This window comes from Geotrypetes seraphini, chromosome 18, assembly GCF_902459505.1.
Source record: "Geotrypetes seraphini chromosome 18, aGeoSer1.1, whole genome shotgun sequence".
NCBI lineage: Eukaryota > Metazoa > Chordata > Amphibia > Gymnophiona > Dermophiidae > Geotrypetes > Geotrypetes seraphini.
In genome coordinates this window covers 16,513,216-16,529,103 of record NC_047101.1, presented here as the reverse complement: position 1 = coordinate 16,529,103, position 15,888 = coordinate 16,513,216, and the positions used below count along the sequence as shown (strand labels likewise).

The 15,888-nt window shown below is 43.0% G+C and overlaps 1 protein-coding gene across 6 annotated transcripts in view; it reads right to left on the bottom strand.

Moving 5' to 3' along the window:
- The window catches only part of EBF1 (EBF transcription factor 1), a 591,182-nt gene that overhangs the window by 66,197 nt on the left and 509,097 nt on the right, over positions 1 to 15,888 (bottom strand). For all 6 annotated transcript variants that reach the window (XM_033927092.1, XM_033927095.1, XM_033927093.1 and 3 more), the window contains exon 11: positions 838 to 926. In XM_033927092.1, coding sequence (XP_033782983.1) covers positions 838 to 926 — 89 coding nt within the window. The remainder of the gene's footprint in view (positions 1 to 837; positions 927 to 15,888) is intronic.

Genomic DNA, 15,888 nt, shown 5'->3' with positions numbered 1-15,888 from the left:
TTTTGGAGACCGTATCTGGCGAAAGACGTAAGAAGACTTGAGGCGGTCCAGAGGAGGGCGACGAAAATGATAGGAGGCTTGCGCCAGAAGACGTATGAGGAGAGACTGGAAGCCCTGAATATGTCTACCCTAGAGGAAAGGAGAGACAGGGGAGATAGGATTCAGACGTTCAAATACTTAAAGGGTATTAATGTAGAACAAAATCTTTTCCAGAGAAAGGAAAATGGTAAAACCAGAGGACATAATTTGAGGTTGAGGGGTGGTAGATTCAGGGGCAATGTTAGGAAATTCTACTTTATGGAGAGGGTGGTGGATGCCTGGAATGCGCTCCCGAGAGAGGTGGTGGAGAGTAAAACTGTGACTGAGTTCAAAGTAGCGTGGGATGAACACAGAAGATTTAGAATCAGAAAATAATATTAAATATTGAACTAGGTCAGTTACTGGGCAGACTTGTACGGTCTGTGTCTGTGCATGGCCGTTTGGTGGAGGATGGGCAGGGGAGGGCTTCAATGGCTGGGAGGGTGTAGATGGGCTGGAGTAAGTCTTAACAGAGATTTCGGCAGTTGGAACCCAAGCATAGTACCGGGTAAAGCTTTGGATTCTTGCCCAGAAATAGCTAAGAAGAAAAAAAAAAAAATAAAAATTTAAATTGAATCAGGTTGGGCAGACTGGATGGACCATTCGGGTCTTTATCTGCCGTCATCTACTATGTTACTATGCATGAAAGTCAGGTCCGAGTTTATTGGACAACAACAGGAAAGAAGCGGACAGCAGTGGGTGGTGCATACAGAGTCATGTGATTATCATATCAAGCATTCATATCTTATTAGAACTGACCTTTGGCAAGCGCTCAGGGTCCCCAGGATGTCTTGGAATTACTTTCTGTAGCCTCTGGAAGCCATAGTCAATGGTAGGCTCGTTCAGAGCTGAAATAAAGAACAACTATAAGCAACAATCTGAGTCATTTTTCCAACTTGACCAGCTTGTTATAAATTTGTTGAGTAGACCAAAATGGAATTTCTTCTTGTTTTTTTTTATTAAGTAGCTGAAATTAACATTGCTGTGAAAGACCTTTTCTTTAAAAGTTATTTAATCCTGGACAGAAGAAACTAATTTGAAGACAAATAAATTTACTGTATACTCAAGGGCCTGAGAAAAGATAATAAGAGTTGCTCTGAGTTCTGAGGCTTTTGTCCTAACTGGAAAACAAAGGGCTCCTTTTACGAAGGCGCGTTAGGGCTTTAACACTAGCCGCTACCGCCTCCTTTTGAGCAGGCGGTAGATTTTTGGCTAGCGCGCGCTATCCAGTGCATGCGCTAAAACGCTTAGCGCACCTTCGTCAAAGGAGCCCATAATTACTATTTGTGAAGGCGTTTAAAAAAAAAAGCCGCTTATCGTTAAGTGTTTCATATTTCTCATGTTTCAAGGGAAGAGACTTTTGATGGGAAGAAGAAATACGCAAAAACAAAGCTCCTTTTCGTATCTCATAGTGCTGCTCTGTTCTAGGTCAGGGTAGGCAATTCCGGTCCTCGAGAGCCGGAGCCAGGTCAGATTTTCAGGATCTCCACCATAAATACGCACGAGATAGATTTGCATCTCAAGGAGGCGGTGCATGCAAATCCATCTCGTACATATTCATGGTGGCGATCCTGAAAACCTGACCTGGCTCCGGCTCTGGAGGATCGGAATTGCCTACCCCTTGTCTAGACCAGACACAGGCAACTCCGGTCCTCGAGGGCTGGAATCCAATCGGGTTTTCGGGATTTCCCCAATGATGATGCATTGAAAGCAGTGCATGCAAATAGATCTCAGGCAATATTCATTGTGGAGATCCTGAAAACCTGACCTGGCTCCGGCTCTCGAGGACCGGAATTGCCTACCCCTGCTCTAGGTTAACAGCTTGCTCCATTTTTAAAACTTTATTTTAGTGATGGGCTAATCCAGTCGTTAAGTTCTACTCAACTATAGGCAAGGAGCGGTGAGCTCCAGATTTCCCTAGGAAATGCAAGATGACAAGCTCATGCACAGTTAGGGCTCCTTTTACGAAAATCTGCCGCCTGCTCAAAAGAAGGCGGTAGCGGCTAGCGTGCATGGCATTTTAGAGCACGCTATTCCACGCGTTAAGGCCCTAAAGCGCCTTCGTAAAAGGAGCCCTTAGTCTTGTTAGTCTCATGTCTGTTCCCCTCCTTTTCAGTGATTTACCTATGCAAAACAGCCTAGAACAGGGGTAGGGAACTCCAGTCCTCGAAAGCCGTATTCCAGTCATGTTTTCAGGATTTCCCCCAATGAATATGCATGAGATTTATTTGCATGCACGGCTTTCAATGTAGATTCATTGGAGAAATCCTGAAAACCCAACTGGAATTTCGGCTCTCGAGAACCGGAGTTCCCTACCCCTGGCCTAGAAGTATAATAAACTTGAAACTTGAAGAACGGAAACTAGCCCCTCTCTTTTACTAAGGTGCGCCAACCGATTAGCGCACGCTAAACGCTAACGCATCCATAGACTTACGTGCACGCGTTAGCGTTTAGCGAGCGCTAATCGGTTAGCGCACCTTAGTAAAAGAGGGCCCAAGTCAGCCTGTGTTAAAAAACATCTGAAATTAAAGATATGCCCAAGGCAAAAATGATCAGTTCATTTGGTCTTTTTATCTTAATTTTTCACATTTTTGCCTTTTATTTCACACTTTTATTTTGGTTTAAGCCTTTGTTGGCGCGCGCTTTTGACCTGTCACCCAAGACTTCACCTCCGACGTCAATTCAAACGTCGGAGAGGAAGTTCTGGGCCAGCCAATCGCTGCCTGGCTGGCCTGGCACTTCCTATCCGACGTCTGAATTGACGTAGGAGGTGAAGGCTTGTGAGCCCGGCGCTTGTATGCACCAGGCCTGGCTCGGGGAAGCAGGGAGAAAGAATCAGGGAAGTGGAAATTGGTGCGATGGCATTGGGGGGGGGCGGCCACAGGGAGAGAGAATGAATCAGGGAAGTGGAAATTGGCATGGGGGGTGGCCACAGTGAGAGAGAATGAATCAAGGAAGTGGAAACTGGTGCAATGGCTTGTGGGGGTGGCAGGGGGGAGAGAGAGAAAGAAAGCCAGGCAGGCAGGGAGAGAGAGAGAAAGAAAGCCAGGCAGGCAGGGGGAGAGAGAAATAAAGAGAGACAGAAAGGAAAGGGGAAAGAGCAGAAAGAGGTAAATGTTCCAATGATGCCCTGACGATCATAGAATTCGTATGAGTGTCTGAGCATTTAGCGCTCCGGATTGTGGTAGAAACCTCTACCACGGCTTAGTAAAAGAGGGCCAAAATTTACTAAAGGGCCTTAACAAATAAACTGATGCATTAGTGAATGCCTATCCTATGACAAATTGGAATTTCCCTTAGATTAAGGGCTCTCATGTTTTGAGAAGCTTTGTGGTTCAGTGGTTAAAGCAAGATGTAGAGCACTGCGGGTCACACAAAATGCAGCAGCAAGATTAATAATGGGTTTGTCTAAATATGATCATATTTCATCACATCTCCAAAAATTGCACTGGTTACCAGTCGCCTTCAGAGTACAGTATAAAGCACTAATGATTTGTCATCAATTCTTGTATGGAAACATTCCAGAATTGTTTAAAAATAATATACAGTGTTCCCCCGGTCGTTCGCGGTCCCGGTCGTTCGCAGTATATTTCCGACTGCGAACCGCCGACAAGGAGAGGGCAGCGGGAGAGGCGGGAGAGAGCAGCCGGAGCGCCAGCGAGTGCAGGAAACCACTCGCTGTATGCTCCGACCGCCTCTTCCTGCACTAAAGTCGGGGCCTTATCCAATCAGGAGCTGCTTTGACACATACATACACAAAGTTTTCGGGAACGGAGATAAGTACATTACAGAGTCAATAACATGCTACAGGATCGGTACATACACTAAACCGCGTGAGACAATCGCACGCAGGATGTCAGCGCGCTGGATTTAAACACAATTTTAAAGCACTCCGAGGGAGTGTGTAACCACTTTACTTAGAACTGTTGGTACTCCCATTGTGGGGGGTGTTGGGGGAACAGCCTTTTCCCCTCTTTTTCAGGGAAAAATTACACTTTCCTCTGTAATGAAGGGGGGTGTTCCCCCCTAATGGGAACGCCAACAGTTCTAAGTAAAGAGGGGGGTTCCTCCCCACCACCTCAGAGCGCTTTAAAATGGCGTTTTAATCCAGCACGCTGACGTCCTGCGCACGATTGTCTGCCCGGCATTGTCTGCGCGAGGTTTTGTCTCGTCACCTACAGGATCAGAACACAAAGCTATAGGATCAATAACTTACAACTTATAGAGAATATTGGAGTAAGAATACATGCTTTGCAGACTCTTAAGAAAATAAATCATAGAGTCACGAATGGGTATTAACACATAACAAGTTTCAGCTAGGATCTCTGATCAACCAGAATGCATGCTACTCTGGGAAAGGAGTGAGAAGACCCCGCTATCTCTGCTAGACGTAGGTGGAGACTGTTGTGTCTGCAAACGAGAGCCATTCCATTTGGTTTGGAGCCAGACATCTAAGATGTGACTGAGACTATAAGACATATATTCCTCCCTATTATGAATTGGAGGAGAAGAGTGAAAGTGAGAATTGATTTCAACCAACAATATGTAGATGTAAACAAATTGTGTTTTCTTTCATAAATAGCTGCAATATATCTACCTCTTTAAGGACAAGTAATTATATGGCACTTTTCGGGGATGAATGACTCAAAATTATTGCTCCTCTTACTAGAAGGTCTTAAAATAATCTTTCCACATAAGCAAGAGTTCTTGTGCCTGTGTATTTCATTCATTAGTGACCTAATAATATAAAAATACCACATAAATGCTTACGGGGATTTTTTTTATCTTTTGGCATGTCTTGGAGACAATCAAAGTAAGGCAGAGTTATCTCTTAGTGCGAGAGAAGCTCCAAAAAAATCCCAAACAAAAACCAACCATAAAGGAGCTGATTCTACAAACAGTGCCCTGATGGTAGGCAGCGGTAGGCGTACTATCGCTGTCTCACCAGCCAATCGTGACACAGGGTTTTGGTTTTTTTTAACGGATGTGGCGAATGACACCTATATTGTAGATGCTATAGAAATAATTAACAGTTGTAGTAATAGACATCTGTCTCATGCCTACGGAGACGTATAGGGACACTTACGGATGCCCAAGGCTGGTGTGAGCATGGTTTCCACCAGAAGTGGCCATGGGCATTTGTAGGCATCCCTATGTGTCTTCGTAGGTGCAAGATATACATCTTAAATGTAGGCCTGGGGATAATTTACGCATGTTTTCTAAGCAATCTTGGCTCGAGTATTTATACCGACATAATGGCTGGTTTAAGTAAGTATGTGTTTGCCTTGCAATGCTCGTATTCTAGTTTGGAAAGTAGAGGTAGAGGGGCCAATGGAGGCTCCAGGAGGCCTCTGGGTTGGCCCTCATTGTCGTTCAGGTTCTCTTTCTGCTACGCTCTCTCTGTCCAAACTCATGACAGAAAGGGGGAAGTGGATGGGGAAGAGCCACTGGCTTGAAGGACAAGGCATTTCTCAATAGACAAAGAGAATGTACAGTATTTGGAAATGCCCACCTCTTTGAGGATATATCCAATAAGAAATCGGAAGGCAGGATGTTGGAGGTGGATGTCATTGCCATACTCCGGTTAGAAGTATTGTGACCCTGCATGGGAAGATATTTGGTGGTTCTCCTTTAGCTTACTTGGATCCAAAGTGGCCCCAGTTTATAAGTAGCAAGGAGTACAGCTGTATAGAATAAGTTTCCAATAGATACATCTTAATAGAATTGCCCTCATACAGTCCAGGCAGTTTTGTGCACACACAAGGGAGGAAGGCTATGTGCAACATATGTGTGTGTGTGCGAGTGAGAAAGGAATGTGTGTGCGGCGTGTATGTGAATGTGAGTGGAGAAGAGAATATGCGTGTGTGCATGCATAAATTAATGCACACGTGTGTGCACACGTGCAAGTGAAGAAGGGCATATGCCATCTCTGTGTGTGCGCGCGCGTGTGTGTTTCTGCTGCATTCAGTTAAGAGCAGGTGAGCTACGGACCAATTCATTCATGACATGGCAAAGGCCCACTGTTAGCGGCAATTATGGCAACCAACAATTCTATCTTGGGCCCGATTCTATTCAACTTGTTCATAAGAGATATGACCAGTGTTCCCGCTAAGCTGCGCTGGCGTGCGCTGGCGCACAAAATATTACATCGCAGCGCACAAGTTTCTCGTCACAGCGCACACACGTGCTTGCAGGCAGGCGAGCTGGCAGTCCATGTAACGCGTCGCAAAGGTAAGGGGAGGCTGGGGGAGGAATCGGACGTCGGGGTGGGGGTGCGAGCAGGGAGGGGGGCGATCGGAAGAGGCGTACGGCAGATGGCAGGCCGGCGAGAGGAGAATCGGGCGAGTTGGCTCATAACTTGCTGGCGCCCGATATTTTTAGCTCACAGTGAAAAAAGTTTGCTCACAACACCCGCCCGCTTAGAGGGAGCACTGGATATGACCCAAGGACTTAGAGGAAAGGTATCACTGTTCGCCGACGCCGCCAAACTTTGCAACGTAGTAGGTAAAAGCATTTTGCCTGATAATATGACGCAGGACCTACTGCTGCTGGAACGGTGGTCATCAACTTGGCAGCTAAGCTTCAATGCTAAAAAGTGTAAGGCAATGCACCTGGGTAAGAGAAACCCGCGCAGAACTTACGTACTAAATGGTGAGACCTTGGCCAGGACCACGACGGAACGTGATCTAGGGGTGATCATTAGTGATGACATGAAGGCTGCCAATCAAGTGGAGAAGGCTTCCTCCAGGGCAAGGCAAACGATGGGTTGTATCCGTAGAGGTTTTGTCAGCAGGAGACCTGAAGTCATGATGCCGCTATACAGGTCCATGGTGAGGCCTCATTTGGAGTATTGTGCTCAATTCTGGAGACCACACTACCGGAAGGATGAGCTGAGAATCGAGTCGGTTCAGCGAATGGCCACTAGGATGGTCTTGGGGCTCAAGGATCTCACATATGAAGAAAGGCTGAATAAATTGCAGCTGTACTCACTTGAGGAACGAAGAGGGAGGGAAGGCATGATTGAAACGTTTAAGTACATCACGGGCCGTATCGAGTCGGAAGATGGTATCTTCTGTCTCATGGGACACTCGACTACCAGAGGGCATCCGCTGAAAATCAGGGGAGGGGGGAAGTTTCATAGTGACTACAGAAAGTATTTCTTCACCGAAAGAGTGGTGGATCATTGGAACAAACTCCCACTGCAGGTGATTGAGGCCAGCAGTGTCTCAGATTTTAAGAGAAAATGGGATATTCACATGGGATCTCTAAGGGAGTAAAGTCAGGGGGGTGGGTATTTGGAATGGGCAGACTTGGTGGGCTATAGCCCTTTTCTGCCGTCATTTTCTATGTTTCTATGTTTCTATCTTGTGTCCCCAATCCCCAGTGACACCCCACACAAGAGGGAGATTTTTTTTATATTCTAACAGAATAAAAATCACTTTATTGTTTTATTATTCTAAAACAGGTACAATGGAAAAGTATTTGTGTACCTTCCATCCAACCATACATTAAAAAACAAGTTACCACATAATTTAAGTGAAAATGCATTTCCCATTACGCTAAATATGCAAGTGACATTAAAAGTAAGGCTACCCCAAATGAAAAAGAGAGGATAAAACTGTATGAAATTCAAATAGGTCCTAAGGCTAATGGAAGCAATTTTGTACACCACCCCAAACTGACTGGCCCGCTTTTCAAACTACAGATATAATAATCTTATGGTTTTTAAAAGGACATTTAAATGGAAAGACTGTGAACGTCTTACATAATTATACAAATAGAAGCCCTTAACTTGTCAACTTGTAAATCTAAAAGGCTATCAATCATTCTAAAGAGGAAATAAACCTTAAATTCCTTTGATTGACAGTGCTTACTTTTTATGTAAAAGATTTTTTTTTAAAAAAGTGTTGTAAAGTGGCCAAGAATCCATTTACAAGATAACCTTTTTTACATAGGTAAAGTAAAAAGCAATAATTACACCTTGGGAAGACAGATGATTCAGACTAAGTACTTCCCCTTCACTTATGTGTTTTAAGTTGTACAGAACTTCAGACAACTTTTTCTTTTTGTGTGTGTTAAAAGACTTCTAAATTCACTGCTTACCTGCGCTGCTAATAGCGTGGCCTTTTCATTCACGCAAATGTAATATAAATATACCGTATATATATTTTTTTACAAATATAAGATTTAGCCATTTCTTCCTCCTCTCTAAACAAACTCTCAGCTTGTCTCTTGTGCGAATTATCAAAAATTACACCCAGGTGTACAATAGTTGCCTTTTGGCTAAATTATCTGCCTAGCAGATTGGCAGAGGCACAATATTTATTACAAGTCACTATTTTGTGAATTACCTTTTTAAACCCTGGAGAAAGAACTTTCTCTCAAGAGAGATTTTCTACATCCAAAAGGCGCTTGTATCTTTTGGCAGCAAACTGGAAGGAACTTAGGAGTACAATGTTGAGCTTTCAGTACCAGGAATAAAAATAGATAAATAAATCAAAAACCACATATTGCTTACGAGAAAGTGCTGAGAAGTTCTCAGCCCAACCAAGAAGAGAAAGACATGGATATGGTTCAATCAATGATCTGAAACAATGTCAAAACACTGAATTTCATTGCTGGAAATTGGCACTTAACGAAATAAAATAACGCTCTTTTCAGCTCCAGTGGCAAAATAACGCTCAGAATTTAGGAAGTTGGTGGGTTGGGCTGAGAACTTTTCAGCACCTCCTCGTATGCAATAAAAGCGAGCCAAGTATAGGGACAAGCAAGCCATTGTGACATCACTGATGAGGTTGGCTCTTATTGGTGGAATAAGGCATTATGACATCACAATCTCAGTTCTGGTTACCAGAGACTGAAACTCTTCACACGGTGAGGGGGTGCCGAAAAGTTCTCAGCCCAACCGAGAAGAGAATGACGTGAATATGGTTCAATCAATGATCTGAAACAATGTCAAAACCTAGAATTTTGGTTTTGCAAATTGGCACTTAACGAAATAAGATAACGCTCTTTCCAGCTACAGCGGTAAAATAACGCTCCGATTTGGGTTGAAAACTTGCATACGAATAAGCTCTTTGCATACGAATAAGCTCTTTGCGTCTTTAATTTGCAACTTTGTTTGCAAAAAAAACATTTCAAGCTTTTCTAGCAGAAGATTTGAGATCCAGTGCAGTGCCAGCCCTTTGAATAATTGAATTGATTCGTTCTCATAAGTGGGCAAGCACACCGCGAGCTGCTGAAGTGCTCTGCTTTGCTCCAGCACCCGGGGAGGCTTTCTTATTTCACCTAATGAATCCCTACTGTGTCAACAGAGTGTCGGTTGTTAATTGAATGGCTGTCTGAAGCTTTGGAGAGAGGAATTTCTTGCTTCAACCAGGCTGCCAAGCGCGCCCAAGTGATCGACACTTAATATCTGCAATTAAAAGCGCCCGTCCAAATGTCATCTGGAACTCATAGCTTGGGGTATTGGGCAGAGCTGCAAATGGTAATTCAATTAGACACATTTTAACGTTATTACTTAAAGGAAAATAAACAGATAGAACATGGAAGCATTATAAAATGTGCAGGGCTTTTTCATTTATATCCCTGCTGGGTGGAATTTCTGCCCTTTCTTCTATACTTTGATAAAGGCCTGTCCTGAGACAAGAACTGTGAGGTAGAGAATGACACGGTGACAAAATTCATCACCGTTCCCGTCTCCGCGGATAACCGCGGGAAATCATCTTCATGTCATTCTTTAAGGAGAGAGGGAAGAATCAGAGTATGAATGGCCACAACCACTGACCCGCAAGCTTTGCTCTGAAGAATGCTGGTGTAGAAGGACCGAGGTTGAAACAGACACTACAGAATGACAGTCTCTGGTATCCAGAGCAGATATTGTGATGTCATAATGCCTCATTCCACCAGTGCCTAAGAGCCAATCACATCAGTGATGTCACAATGGCTTCATTATCCTTGGCTCACATAAGAATCAGAGTATGAATGGCCACAACCACTGACCCGCAAGCTTTGCTTTGAAGAATGCTGGTGTAGAAGGACTGAGGTTGAAACAGACACTACAGAATGACAGTCTCTGGTATCCAGAGCAGATATTGTGATGTCATAATGCCTCATTCCACCAGTGCCTAAGAGCCAATCACATCAGTGATGTCACAATGGCTTCATTATCCTTGGCTCACTTAAGAATCAGAGTATGAATGGCCACAACCACTGACCCTCAAGCTTTGCTCTGAAGAATGCTGGTGTAGAAGGACCGAGGTTGAAACAGACACTACAGAATGACAGTCTCTGGTATCCAGAGCAGATATTGTGATGTCATAATGCCTCATTCCACCAGTGCCTAAGAGCCAATCACATCAGTGATGTCACAATGGCTTCATTATCCTTGGCTCACATAAGAATCAGAGTATGAATGGCCACAACCACTGACCCGCAAGCTTTGCTCTGAAGAATGCTGGTGTAGAAGGACCGAGGTTGAAATAGACATTAGAAAATGACATGGGATTATTTCCCGCGGTTATCCGCGGGGATGGGAAAGGTGATGAATTTTGTCACCGTGTCATTCTCTACTGTGAGGGTGGAAAACATGTTCCCAAATGTGTTTTTTTAATGAGGGTTGTGGCATGCCCTCAAACAGAGAGAACCACCCCCCCTCAAAAACAACAACAACACAAAAGGCACGATTCTACAACAGTTTGGCGCCTAGGCCCAAATTCTGTAACCCGCACCTATAAATAGAATAACAAGATCAATTAAGCTTTTTAATCAGCAATAATTGAAACGTAGGCGCCTATCGAGAAAGAGCGATTCTGTAACAAGGCGCCTCTAAAAATTTAGGCAGCCTTCAAAAAAATAGGCGCTATACACGTTAGGCGTGGGCGTGGCTTCGTGTTTGGCGCTTTGTTACAGAATGGCTGCTCTTAAGCGTTTTTAAGCGCTTGCATGGCTGCCTAACTTTTAGTTGTGCCTAGAGCTGGCCTATTTATTGGGCGCCTCCAAAATAGGTGCCGCTCAGCGTGATTCACTAAACAGCACCCAATTTTACTTGATTCGCGCTGAACTTTTGGACGCTTCTTATAGAATTTGCCCCAACGTGCTCCGTATCCTGAAGAACCACAAAAAATAAAATAAAATTTAAAATTGTTCACCGACTTGAAGTTTATCAATGGTCTTTAGCTCCAAGGCGCCGTGAAGCTTCAGTGAGCAATGCTACAGAACCACTCTAAGAACCTAGAACCACTCTAAGAATCTAGAACCACTCTAAAAACCTAGAACCACTCTAAGAACCTAGAACCACTCTAAAAACCTAGAAAAATTCAGACATTGAAAATCACGCATGCAGATGTCTTTCAAAGGCAGATTTCAGAAAGAATATACAAATTGGAATTATGGCGTCTGGGCTAAAATGTGTTCATTTTCACTAGCATTTAAAAAAATGATCTGCCAGCCTACAGCCTACAAGAGTTGTCGAACAGTGAGAGATTAGAGAATCTGGGCCTCTTCTCCCTTGAAAAGAAGAGACTGAGAGGGGACATGATCGAAATCTTCAAGATAATGAAGGGAATAGACTTAGCAGATAAAGACAGATTGTTCACCCTCTCCAAGGTAGGGAGAACGAGAGGGCACTCTCTAAAGTTAAAAGGGGATAGATTCCGTATAAATGTAAGGAAGTTCTTCTTCACCCAGAGAGTGGTAGAGAACTGGAACGCTCTTCCGGAGGCTGTCGTAGGGGAAAACACCCTCCAGGGATTCAAGACAAAGTTAGACAAGTTCCTGTGGAACTAGAACGTACGCAGGTAGGGCTGGTCTTGGTTAGGGCGCTGGTCTTTGACCTGGGGGCCACCGCGGGAGCGGACTGCTGGGCACGATGGACCACTGGTCTGACCCAGCAGCGGCAGTTCTTATGTTCTGATGTTTTCTACAATACATTGAAGAATAAATGTATATGTTAAAGAGTATAACTAAATTTTGGTTTTGGTTTCAGATACAGTGCCAAAACTGGTCCAAAATCCCTTTTCTGCCTGGTTTTAGTTTGGGCTGAAAGGTTATTTAAGTTTTTCGTCATGTTTTGGTTTGGGCTGAAAATGACAGCTTGTTTTTGGTGATAGAGGTCAAGCAAAAGACACAGGGGAAGGGGAGCTGGAATCAGGGTTGCATATGTAGTTGCTCTGTGGCATTGGTTGCAGCAGTGTGGGCCCAGCCCTACCAATAGCTCTCATTAGAATGACTTCAGCTGTGAATGCAGAGGACAAGGGCAGCAAGAGGAAACAACACCGAAGAGACAAATCAGAGATGATGGACAGCGCAACACCCAACTGTGTAGAATTGATATGCAACTCCTATAATATTTATCATAGATCGCCTTATTTTAACTGCTAGCCATTTGACATTTTACACCCTAAATTCTTCTGGATCACATGACAGAAAAGTATGCTCTTGTTTCAGCCAGCAAGGTCTGCCCAAATTGCTATATTTTAAGGACTAAGTATTATGAAGGCTTAAAGAAAGTTTCATCTACTCAGCCTTCATGTTGAGGTCCACACTGAAAGCATTATTTTCTGAAAGCTGCCAGAAGCATTTTTATGAAGAGCAGAACTGCTGGTTTTCAATAATTGGCCCATTAGGTTTATCTCTTTCTTGTGAAATTATGAAGCTAAATCTCTTTTTCAAACAGTCTGTTTTTCCTTTACAGTTCATCTGTAGTATGTCGCATTATGGCAGGACTTTGAGCTGAATGGCACCATTTATGCAAAGCGATAATCTCTCCATAGTAAGACAAATTTCCCTTAGTAACTAATTCAGCGTTAAGTGGTACATAATAATAAAAATAATATATAAGGAAAAAGCATTAAGGTTTTTTTCTTCTTAAAATATGTGTCTTCTAAAGCTGCATTAAATCTGGAGCCCTGCAAATGACTACTGTACGATATAATTCAACTAATGACATAAGAGGAGGTTCTAACACTTTTTAGACCATGTACATACTCTACGAATTTCTGTATCTTTCCATTCAACTCTTTGAAATAATGCCTTCTGCATCCTACAGTACTTTCACCTCGGCTAAAGGGAAACAGCTCCCCACCCCCCACCCCAAACAAGAAAAAGTAAAAACCAGGCTTATGATTTAATCCTATTGAAAAGACAACTTCTTTATCAAATCAAGGTTATTTTCAATATTTATTTATTTGGACATTTCCCCCCTAATAAGGGCATGATTCTAACAACATCTAACTGCGCCTAACTTGTAGGAGCCACTCCATATGGTTGTCAGTTAACCAGATGGAACCATTTACAGAATCACGCCTACTGGTGCCTAAGTGGACTTGGGCATCATTAGAAGACATAGAGGTAGGCTTTACCTGCCTATTGTACTGACACCTAACTCAAATACCTAGTGACACCTAAGTCAACCATGCCTATTCTTTGCCCATAACCATACCTACTTTTCAGGTAGGCATTGGCGGGTGCCTTGCTAAGCACAAAAATTAATTGGCATATTCAATTAAGCAATTTTTTAAACATTACATAAATATTGTTTTCTAGCTTTCTAGCAACATTAGTGAAGAGAGAGCAGGAGAATAAGGAATAATGGAAAAGAACCCTGCCCCCAAATATGCCCCCCGTATTTTTAGCACCTGGTTGGCGCACACTGAGCCCCAAATTAGTACATGGCAGAGTGACTTTCCATGGATGGACCACTGGTCTGACCCAGCAGCGGCAATTCTTATGTTCTTATTTAAAATGCTTCCTGCATGCTGGAACGAAGTTGGTAATTTAGCAGGTACCAGAGACAGACCTCAAATTCTGTATAAAATGGAGTTTGTTCAGGGTAGTGGAAATGCACAAGGAGATGCAACAATATTTTCCAAAATCAGGATGCATTTATTTTTATTTACCCAAGGCACAGAATACACGTTTTGGTGGGCATTTTTCTAAGTCCTATGGCACATATAGCTGACAGCATTACAAATTTCTCCAAAATGAACTTCTGAAGATCAAAGTATTAATATAGAACCAAGTCTTTTCCAGAGAAGAGAAAATGGTGAAACTAGAGAGGGCATAATTTGAGGTTGCAGGGAGGAAGACTCAGGAGCAATGTTAGGAAATTCTTTTTCACGGAGAGAGTGGTAGATGCCTGGAATGCCCTCCCGAGGGAAGTGGGTTAGAGGAAAATGGTGATGGAATTTAAAAAAAAAAGGGTGGGATAAACAGAGGATCTTTAATTAGAAAATGAAGGATATAAATTAAAGAACTAAGGCCGGTATGGACAGACTTGCATGGTCTGTGTCCCATATATTGTGAACTGATGTATGATGGGCTGGGGAGAGCATCAATGGGAATTCCACTAACTTGGAGCATGAGGATGTTACTGGACAGACTTTATGGTAGATATCCTGCAAACAGGATGGTTGGATAGACTGGAGGGATCTTGGACAGCAACTTCAGCATTTGGAACCTTGGACAATACCAGGTGGACTTTACAGTCTAAGGCCCAGAAATATCAAAGAAGAGACAAGTTAATTTAATCATGTATTTTTAATGGGTATAACTAATGGGCAAACCTGAAGGACCGTTCAGGTCTTTATCTGCTGTCATTTACTATATTACCTGGCAGAAACCCAAAGAGTAGCAACATTCCAGAGTTTAGATTGTGATGTCATAATGCCTCATTCCACCAATGCCTAAGAGCCAACCTCATCAGTGATGTCACAATGGCTTGATTAGATGGCAACTTCAGCATTTGGAACTTAGGACAATACCAGGTGGACTTTATAGTCTAAGACTCAGAAATATCAAAGAAGAGACAGGTTAATTTAATCATGTATTTTTAATGGGTATAACTAATGGGCAGACTGGATGGACCGTTCAGGTCTTTATCTGCCGTCATTTACTATGTTACCTGGCAGAAACCCAAAGAGTAGCAACATTCCAGAGCTGAGATTGTGATGTCATAATGCCTCATTCCAGCAATGCCTGAGAGCCAACCTCATCAGTGATGTCACAAAGGCTTGATTAGATGGCAACTTCAGCATTTGGAACCTAGGACAATACCAGGTGGACTTTACAGTCTATGACCCAGAAATACCAAAGAAGAGACAAGTTTGAGTCTTTGCCGTCATTTACTCATTTTTAACAATACCTTGGGACATGAATGGCAATGGCCCTCTCTGAAATGGAACCAGGTATGATTTTAGGAAATAACCAACACACATCAAAATAGGAGAGCAACATGAGATGATAAAAACAAAACTAGAGTTGCTGGGCCCCTGTCAGGCTAATCCACTTCCAGCTCTACCCCATTTATGTATGAACTTGTAAATCCAACTTTTCTTAGAGAAATCAAAATTACAGGTTCATATATGCAATAGAGTAAGAGCAGGACTGGATCTATCTGTCCTAAAACATGGAGCTTAGATAAAACAGAGACATCCATTTCAGATCCTACTCCAGGCAGTAGTGTTCACTGATAGCTCTCAAGGGCGGCAAACAAGTCGGAGTTTCAGGATATCCCTAATGAATATAAAAGCGACAGATTTGCGTGCAAACTCTCTCCATTGCATGCAAATCTATCTCATGTATATGCATTATGAAGAACATGAAAAAGACAACAGATTTGAGCCCTTGAGCACTGGAAATGAACACCACCGAATTAGACTATGCAAATTAGGAAAAAAAAAATAAAGCTTCCAATGCATATTACCCTTTATAATTAAAGTTCTCTAAAGTTTGAACAGACATGAAAACAGTGTTTTGAAAACGGTCTGCTCTGTTCCATACTACTTGTGTCACAGAGCATTCAGCCAGTTT